Consider the following 9,736-nt stretch of genomic DNA (forward strand, 5'->3'; position numbering starts at 1 on the left):
ACCCAGGGCGGGATCAAACCAGCAACCCGAAGACTGCCAGAGGACTGCTCTCACCTGAGGCAAAATCTTCCCAGTCAGCCAACATCTTCCCGGTCAGCCAATGTCTTCCCTGCCAACAAATGTGTTCCATACTGTATCAGCATAATTTATAGCCAAATCTAGTCCCACCCCCCAATTCCCATGGAGATGTATTCAAATGCAAAAAGTTTTAGAATTGCTTGTAGGACTAATTGAAAATAATAAATCGAGACTCGTGATGATGTTGATGGATCACATCATGTTTCATGTATGCGATCGAGCCCAACTGTAAAAAAAATTTTGAGTATTCATTTTTATTTACTTGTCAACTTTACATATCCCTCTTTGTTTATTTGAAAAATAACATTTCAATCCGCTGCAATCTAGGCCTCAAGAAAGAAACAAACAAACGAACAAACAAGCAAACAAACAAACAAAGCAATGTCACTCTATGGCAAGACAAACAAATCCCAGAATAATTACCCAAAGAAGATAAAAGAACAGCCAGTTCCTCACTGGCATGGCAACACGAACGCAACAATATAATTGGCCCCCAAGCAGGAAACGCTCCCCAATCATCTGACTCAACGTCACTAAGATCTGCCTCTGGAAAATACAACATGGCTTCCTACAGCCAGCTCTGCGGTGTGTTCGCGATGCTGTGGCTACTGCTTGGTACATTTATACTGCCCGTTGAGGCATTTGACGGTGGGGATGCTGCCGCTATTCTTCTGGGGATGGCGGTCACGGTCGTGGGTTTCTGTGCATGCCTAGGCTGGTACGCACGAAGGACAAACGGACAACTGTGACAGTGAGATGCTTCCTGAACTGTCCGGCGACAGGCCCACAGTTCATAACTAAAGATGCGTGTTGCTACGACCGCCTTGATCTTTAGCGCACATTATAGCTGAATGATCCACGCCAAATGAATCACAAATGACTGCTGATTAGGTTCCACGAAAGGAGGGACAAAACTCTTTGCGCTGCTTTAAAAATACTTTGTATATGGCCTAACACGAATGGGACGAAAAGACCGACAAGACCAGGAAGCAGACAAAACAGGAAGAACGCAGGGCATCGCAGTCGGCTGAGCAATTAAGCGAATTCTGAAGATGTATGCTTTACAAGAAACCACTGTCAACAGAGAGCCACAACAACGGTTTCGTCACGTCGAAAAGACATTGTATTCCTCTTCCTTCTGACAGTGTAATAGCCGAGTTTTTTTGCACCTCGGTATGATGCGGAAATTAGTGTGTTCGGAACTGACTGGGATGTTTTCACTCAAATACAATTGTTTCCATTGCAGTAAAAAAAATAAAAAAAATAAATTACTTGCATTGGGTTTATTTTCCACGGCAGTAAGGATCGGTTTGTTTGTCACACTGATGAATATCAGGTTTCGATTTTGGTGCCAATTATATGGTGCAAATTCTTTGTTTTGTTATTTCCTTTATTTGATCGAATGAATCTGATGATGTGCATTGTATTTTTTTTTGGTTAAAATTACGTTTGTAATGCGTATGCATATGATGCATCTTTTTAAACAACTGCCTTGTAAGAAGTAAAGTAGTCTAACATATTGCAAATATTTGGTTGGTGTTGAGGGAGGGAAATGGCAACTCCAGTTTGTTGAATAATATAAATTACTATGATTTAAATTAAGTCCCCAAAGGGACTTCTATGGAGGGACCGTAATTTAGCCACGTCAGCATCGGTGCGATGGACTTGTGGGTGGGGGTGGAAGTGGAGATTGGGGGATCTAAGTGAGATTAAAGCATTCGCCAGTGAACTTCAGGAAGTATATTGAGTCATGTGAAGTCCATTGGAGTGACTTAACTAGCTGACACATCAAACCTGCTTAGTGAAGTAGCCTCTTGGATGAAAAACAGAAAATGCAGATGACGGCCCAAATCCTGGTGGTGTGCATGGGCGTGTGTGTGTATAAGTGTGGTGGTGTGTGGGTGGGTGCCTGTGTGTAGGTGTGGGTGGGTGTGTGTAAGCACATGAGCTTTAGCACTGTGTTTACTCTTTTATAACACATTTTTATCACTCTTTTGTAATACATTTAATTAATGCACACAAATCAAACAACAGCTTTGCCATCTTCCCACTGATGGTGTGAAATGTCTAAAAAATATTGTCAGATCAGATGCAATGAATCTTCCCAGTATACCCATTCTACAAACTCATTGTTTATCACCACAGAACATAAATGCTCAGTTGAATGAAGCTAGTCTTGAAAATCTTTATTTTTTCGATTATAAGCTACCATTACCTTGTGTGCGTGTGTGTGTGTGTGTGTGTGTGTGTGTGTGTGTGTGTGTGTGTGTGTGTGTGTGTAAAATCATACATACATTTTGATCATACATTAACACTTGACAAACACACGTTTTTGTCTTAATTAATATAGCCTACCAGTCATGAAATGCAAATACATTAAAAACGTAGTGCATTGGTCATTCACCTTGTGAGCCTTTCAAAGATGAACAGTTGCTTGTCACTCCAGCGTGGCAAAACAGACACCACACTGGGACTCGGGACAATAAATGATTTAATCTGAACGTTCATTCAACATTTGAAACCCGGGCCATCCTCCCTCAGCCCTGGAAGCCATTTTTGCTGTCCAGTAAGAACGTCAAGTTCAGTTTTTCTTACGGTGACGTACACCTGTGAAATGGTTACGGTAAGAGCCGGTAGAAATTAGCTGAACGATGAGAGAGGCGAGGGAGGATGATGGAATAGGAGAGCACGAGGTGAGTGAGTTCAGGGCTGTGAGCTCACGTCTCTTAGAATACACATCTTACACAACGCACCTACTTTTGTTGGCAATTGTTTGATGGCAAGTTTTCTAACGATAACATTGGTTACTGCGACGGCGCTACAATTATGATGTGGACATTTACATTTATAATTTGAGAATCAGTAGCCTGCATAGGCTACCGCGCGTAGGAAGTTGTTTGTTCCGAAAATAATGATTATAATCATTTGGTTTTTTTTATCTAAACTAACCTACAGGTTTAGCAATTCCATGAATTTTCTTAGCATTCGCTGTAATCAGCATTGAACAAAATGGAATTGCATGGAATTGTCGATAGGAAAACGCAGAAGGCGAATATATCTTCATAAAAAAAAAATACAAAGCCTCAGTTGTGTGCGGTGCGGTGAATGCAATGCTTCAGGGGGGAGGTAGCCTACTAATAGTGCTCATATCTAGACGTTATTAATGCCCGCACAACGAGATGGAAAAATGAACGCAACGAGTCAATTCGCGTCGCTTCGGCTGAAGATGACAGCAGGTAGCACACGACGCCTGACTGTGTTATTGATGAGGAAAATGTGAGGGTACTGATTCTGCCCTTATTGAGCCGATGTTGCCGGGAGAAGCCGTCCTGCTGCAACAAGAGACAAGACGCGGCTTGGATCACAAATAGGATCAGTGCGCATGCTCTCTCCTCCCCGTTTACTGTATATTCACTGTGGAAAAAAGAGAACGGGCAACAAAACCAAGAATTTTTTTTTTTTTTACAGCAAAGTGACTTCTGCAATATAAATAACGTCCAGGGAAACAAAGAGGGGGATCAACAGGTATGATTTTAATTAATATACTACCTGTCGTTATCTTTCTCTTGGCCTTGAATTGTTGCATAAATAGCAGTCAATACATAGCTAGTACTAACAAATTGTTCTGCTTAATGGACGTTTCGCTACAGTGAATGTGCAGTCTAACATTTTACATTTGACAGTAATGCAACGGGGGAGGAATTCTGCACATTGCATTGCAAAAAATACGCGAAAGAAAGCCATTATACGGTGTACGGCACTTTTTCGTGAGAAGAAGCTGTTTTGTCAGGAAAATCTGAACGTATCTGTATTTAAATAGAAGCCTAATCCAGGTATTTTGAATCCAAATGCTACATACTGCACAGCGACCTTTTATAATTGAGGGTTCGTGTACGTGTTTCTGTAGCATTCGCGTTTATGTCCTATGTGAATTCTCCGTGCATTCTTTGGCTCGACTTTGTTGCCATTGAAGCTCGGAATTCGAAAAACGCTGCCTAATCAAGCAACTAAAAAGGTAGGCTAATTCATCATTTTGAAGGCTTGCATAGCTAGTTGCTGGTTTGATCAGTTTGGTCATGGGCTTTGTTTTATCCTGAATTTAAATGGATCAATAATACACCTGCTTAACTGTCCCTTTATCTAAGGGATGTCTGATTAAGTTGCGGGCTATAATCACAGTCAGTTTGAACAGACGAAAACATTCATGCTTAATTTCAGTATGCATCCTCCATTAAATTTCAACAAAGACTGCGAGCTCTGAAGAGGCTGCTCCCGGTAAACGTAAATTCTGCAGGGTCTCTGGGTGTGATCAACGGCATTCTTACTGCATTTGTAGCCTGTAAATGTTTTAACCGTTATAAAACCTAACCCGATGTAGCCTCATTTTAATTCCGAGTTCCCCTCGAAGGAATAGGGCCACTGAAATAGACATTGAAATACATTTTATTTATTTATTTTAATTAGTGAAGGTTGGACTTTTTAAACCATTTTTAATTTTTGTTTTATGACTGTGCGCCAACATCTTAAGCAGGTAGATACTTAATTTGTCCGTCGTTATAAGGATTAATATCGGTGTTTTATCGAGCCGAATTGACAAATAGAGAAATTATATAGGCTACACTGGGGCATGTTGCTCTGCAGCGACTGCATACCGTTTTAAATCCAATTTGCCATATCGTTGAAAAGGAAAACGAAGGAGATAAAGAATGAGGAGACGTGTCACCTATCTGGCGGCTTCGTACCTAACGGTGTCGAGAGAGTGTAATGAAACCGGTCTGGTCTCTTTGAGGAAGTTCTGATCGCTGGATACCATTTTTCCCAGGGATTTAGGTGTGATGAGACAAAAGAATAAAGGATGCCTTACGAGCGGGGCTGCCCGGGAGCCTGGATTGTACTTTAAAGCACAGCGGCGGATATACCCCATCCCCCTCCCGAGCTTCTGGATCATGGGACGTGATTGAAAGATATTATCTCATGATTCCTCCTTCTCCATCTATGGCGAACTACAGCCATGCGGCCGACCACAGCTTCCTGCAGAGCCTGTCGCCACTGGCCACCTTCCTTAAACTGACCTCCCTGGGCTTCATCATCGGCGTGGGTGTGGTGGGCAACCTCCTGATCTCCATCCTCCTGGTCAAAGACAAGAGCCTGCACCGGGCGCCCTACTACTTCCTGCTGGACCTGTGCGCCTCGGACATCCTGCGGTCCGCCGTCTGCTTCCCGTTCGTCTTCACCTCCGTGAAGAACGGCTCGGCGTGGACGTACGGCACGCTCACCTGCAAGGTGATCGCCTTCCTGGGCGTGCTCTCCTGCTTCCACACGGCGTTCATGCTCTTCTGCGTCAGCGTGACGCGCTACCTGGCCATCGCGCACCACCGCTTCTACACCAAGCGGCTGACCTTCTGGACCTGCCTGGCCGTCATCTGCATGGTGTGGACGCTGTCGGTGGCCATGGCGTTCCCGCCGGTGCTGGACGTGGGCACGTACTCGTTCATCCGCGAGGAGGACCAGTGCACCTTCCAGCACCGCTCGTTCCGCGCCAACGACTCGCTGGGCTTCATGCTGCTGCTGGCGCTCATCCTGCTGGCCACGCAGCTCGTCTACCTCAAGCTCATCTTCTTCGTGCACGACCGGCGGAAGATGAAGCCCGTGCAGTTCGTGCCGGCCGTCAGCCAGAACTGGACCTTCCACGGCCCCGGGGCCAGCGGCCAGGCGGCCGCCAACTGGCTGGCGGGGTTCGGGAGGGGCCCCACCCCGCCCACCCTGCTGGGGATCCGGCAGAACACCAACGCGGCCGGGCGGAGGCGGCTGCTGGTGCTGGACGAGTTCAAGACGGAGAAGCGGATAAGCAGGATGTTCTACGCCGTCACCTTCTTCTTCCTGGCCCTGTGGGGCCCCTACCTGGTGGCCTGCTACTGGAGGGTGTTCGCCAGGGGCCCCGTGGTGCCCGCCGGGTACCTGACCGCGGCCGTGTGGATGAGTTTCGCCCAGGCGGGCGTCAACCCCTTCATCTGCATCTTCTCCAACAGGGAGCTGAGGAGGTGTTTCAGCACCACCCTGCTTTACTGCAGGAAGTCCCGGTTACCAAGGGAACCCTACTGTGTTATATGAAGACACGGTTCTGTGATCGGTCTCCGGTTTTGGCCCCTACTGTACAGTCCTTTGTCTTTTGTCTTACTCCTCCTCAAAAGCTGGCAGAAGTTGGACTGTCGATCACCTTTTTTTTTTTCAGAATATGGTTATGAGAAAAGAGAAACACCACAATAGTAAAAGGTGAAGAAACACTGAAGATGTATGAACCTCACAGGAAAAGGGTGAGACCTCCTGAGTTTATGTTCTAATAAACCATCCGCTGTGGAAGGCTGTTGGAAGCTACAAAAGCAAAAAAATTAAAAAAGAATTAAAAACAAAACAAACAAAAAAATACTGAAACAAAAAAGGGCCGTCGCATTGGATATTTGTTATATTTCATGTTGAGTTTTTTCTTTTAAAAGAAGAAGAAAAAATAAACATTACCTCTGAGGAATCATTACAGTTGTTTTACTTTTAAAACTTGCACTAAAGAGAAGACACAGAGATGCAGTTTTATTTCTCTACAGTTGCATTGCAAAGACATTTCCCCCTCCTTCAGATTAAACAATGAATGCTTTAATTACAGACTTCTGAATTGCTGTACATAAAGCAAAGGTCTCCCGGGTAACCAATATGGTTGGAATACACCATCTGAAGAGGATAAAAATTGATTTTGATGTAAGTGTTATTTTTCATTCCTGAGGGAGGGGCTGGGGGTGGAGAGGGGGAAGGAGGGTGTGCAGAAGGGGTAATGTTATGTGCTATTGAAGTTGCAACTTAATTAGAACTTATTTATTGTAGTTTTATTATTCATATTTCCCTATTGACTGACAGTTTTCTTTCTCTGCATTTTTTTTAAATTATTGAAGTTGAAATGACAATGTTTTGGGTAAAACCGTTCTTTTGAAAAAAAAAAAAACAAACATCCCAAATGAACAGCAAAGAAATTGTGTCACAGACCACCATTTCAGGACACAGAACGCTGACTCAGTACGTGTAGATACAGCCCTTCAGATGCCACACCAGGTACTCCTGCCTTAATGGTTAAATGTAGATGTTTTGCGATGGAGAAAGCTTTAGGCATTAAAAGAAACTGTTTCACATCAGTTTGAAGTGCATGATCATTGAAATGCTTTTCCAAATTCCTCTCGTGGAACCCCGTTAGAGACCCTACACTGCAACAGTGGCCTGTTTTTATTTGAGGGTTTGCTGTACGTACCAGTACGCTCAGAACACAGGAGGCTTGTGCGTGTTCCTGTGCGTCCAAGCAGTCGCATCAAGACCAGAGCCTTAGTATGAAATGTTGCACAATTTGTAAAAAAAAAAAAGAAAAAGAAAAAGTATTGTATTTAAGGCACACTTTCTGTACTTTTTCCTCTTGATTGTTTTTAATTACTTCCTTTGTCTCTTGTGGCCATTTTAATATTTATGATTTCTTTTGTATTTTAGAGGTAGGTGGAATATTAGTGTGTGAGTCTTTCATTTTGAAGGGTGGGACGTAGGTACAATTTCAGTTTAGGATTGCATTTGCCAAAAGTTACCTGTGTGATCTGTTGCTTACATTTTGGAAATAAAATTTTACATTTTGAAAATCTGTTTATTTTTTTTTTATTATTTTAAATTTTTTTATTCATAATGTGCTTTAAAAAAATACTTCAGCGCAGACTACTGCGATATGTTTTGTCGAGTGTGTCAAAGAACGACGTCATTGAGCGTGGAAATGTCTAGGCCTGATTTGGATTAATTTCCCTGCATTACCTTCCTGCCTGAGTTACAAATCACCCTGTTTATCTGCCACTCATTCCTCCTGCGCCCAGTGAGCTGTGTCAGTCATCGGAGTGACTGTTTCTCACACACAACTGCCTTGTGTTTCGCTCTGCTGGCGAGACGCGGAGCTCCGGCACCCATCGACAGAAGCCTTGCACTTTCCTCCTTTCTTCCCTTTGTTTTCTTTTGTTTTGTTTTGTTTGCGTTTTATCACAAAGCTGGTGATTCGATGTTTCTGTTTCTGTTATTTAGTTCGAACAATGTCACTCCGTCTTCTGAACAATAATATATACACTCAGTGAGCACTTTATTGGGTTTTTATTAGACTTATATTTTAGACTTATTTAGGCTTCTGCTGCTGTAGCCTATCCACTTAGAGGTTTGATGCGTTGTGTGTTCAGAGATGCTCTTCTGCATACCACTGTTGTGTTGTTATTTGCTTTAGTGTCACCTTCCTGTCAGCTTTGAGCAGTTTGGCCATTATCCTCAGACCTCTCTCATTAACAAGGCATTTCTGCCCGCAGAACAGCTGCTCACTGGATGTTTTTAGTTTTTCGCACCATTCTCTGCAAACCCTAGGGACTGTTGTGCGTGAAAATCCCAGGAGATCAACAGTTTCTGGACATACTCAAAACACCCAGTCTGGCACCAACAATCATTCCACAGTGAAAGTCACTTAGATCACATTTCTTCCCCATTCTGAAATTTGGTCTGAAAAACAGCTGAACCTGTGCATGCTTTTAGGCATTTAGTTGCTGCCACATGATTGGATGATTAAATATGTGCATGAACAAGCTGGTGTACAGGTCTACCTAATAAAGTGCTCACTGAGTGTATATGACTTGTATGTCTGGGAAGAATTTTTTTTTGTAATGAAACAGTAGGTGTGTATGTTTTAAAATGGTAGGCGTGATATACTCCTCATTGGCACAGACTGGTACACAGTAATGTATTCCCCAATTTCAGACTGTTCTGATTATGCACGCTACCATGCCAACCTCTTTGTCTCTACTGTGCCCTAGAAGTGTGTGTGTGCGCTCTCTCGAAATCACTGTGGAGTAAATTCATCCATATTTGTTTTTCTCTCCAGTCATGATGGCTTTGTGATAATCTTTTTCCCCTTTGTTTTGTGCTATCAAGCACAGACGACAATTATGCAAAACGTCACCTCTCCCGTGCGCTACCCAAGTCTAATGTGACACTGGGACATGGAAGCTTGTTTACACAGAGCTGTCGCTGACCCAAAAATCTCGAAAGGTCGCCTCTCTGCGAGGCGAGCGCCCGCCCTTTGTGTGGAACGCTGTCGTTAATGCTTTCGTGAAAAGGTCTCTGTCCTGCTCCGTGCCCGTCTTGTAGCTATTTACATTTCCGCCGTCCTCCCCTGGGGTGGGCGCGGGGATGGGGAGGCCTTGTAATGTAAAATTTTGTGTCTAACGCACAGCGGTCAGGAACGGATCGCGCCTGACCGTTCGCGGGGCGCGGGTTTTCCAGAGCGGCGGGAGGCTGAAGTTTACTCTGTGGACATGTACATTTCATGGGTTTTTCCTCTTTTTCTTTTCCTGACAAGGGCTTTGAAGCAAAACAATAAAATGGTGGCCTGTATAACGATGGGTTGGTGTCCGGAGTTCTGTGAATTGGAGTGTGCTTGAATGACCATGTTTTTGTTGATGATGAAGCCGATACCCTGCTGAAAAAACCCCCCAGCTCAAAACAAGCTAGGTCTTGAAAAGTTGGTAGCTGGTTGGCCAGTTCAGACCAGCTCGGTACTCAACGTGGTTGGACCAGCTCAAGCTATGTTTTGAAACAGCTGGTCATACCT

At 44.0% G+C, this 9,736-nt stretch overlaps 2 protein-coding genes across 2 annotated transcripts; both read left to right on the top strand.

Moving 5' to 3' along the window:
* Positions 1-602: 602 nt before the first annotated feature.
* Positions 603-1,350, top strand: LOC133135763 (small integral membrane protein 30-like). The gene has a single exon (XM_061253025.1). The coding sequence runs from the start codon at positions 639-641 to the stop codon at positions 825-827; it is 189 nt and encodes a 62-aa protein (XP_061109009.1). The 5' UTR covers positions 603-638; the 3' UTR covers positions 828-1,350.
* A 2,137-nt stretch (positions 1,351-3,487) lies between these two features.
* On the top strand, positions 3,488-7,742 carry LOC133135386 (probable G protein-coupled receptor 85). The gene is made up of 2 exons (XM_061252348.1): positions 3,488-3,603; positions 4,901-7,742. Exon 2 carries the CDS (start codon positions 5,053-5,055, stop codon positions 6,187-6,189), a length of 1,137 nt encoding a protein of 378 aa, XP_061108332.1. The 5' UTR covers positions 3,488-3,603; positions 4,901-5,052; the 3' UTR covers positions 6,190-7,742.
* The last annotated feature ends 1,994 nt before the right edge of the window (positions 7,743-9,736 follow it).

This window comes from Conger conger, chromosome 8, assembly GCF_963514075.1.
Source record: "Conger conger chromosome 8, fConCon1.1, whole genome shotgun sequence".
NCBI lineage: Eukaryota > Metazoa > Chordata > Actinopteri > Anguilliformes > Congridae > Conger > Conger conger.

Bases quoted from the DNA above. Each gene is read 5' to 3' on its own strand.
- LOC133135763 (XM_061253025.1), top strand. From the start codon at position 639: ATGGCTTCCTACAGCCAGCTCTGCGGTGTGTTCGCGATGCTGTGGCTA.
- LOC133135386 (XM_061252348.1), top strand. From the start codon at position 5,053: ATGATTCCTCCTTCTCCATCTATGGCGAACTACAGCCATGCGGCCGAC.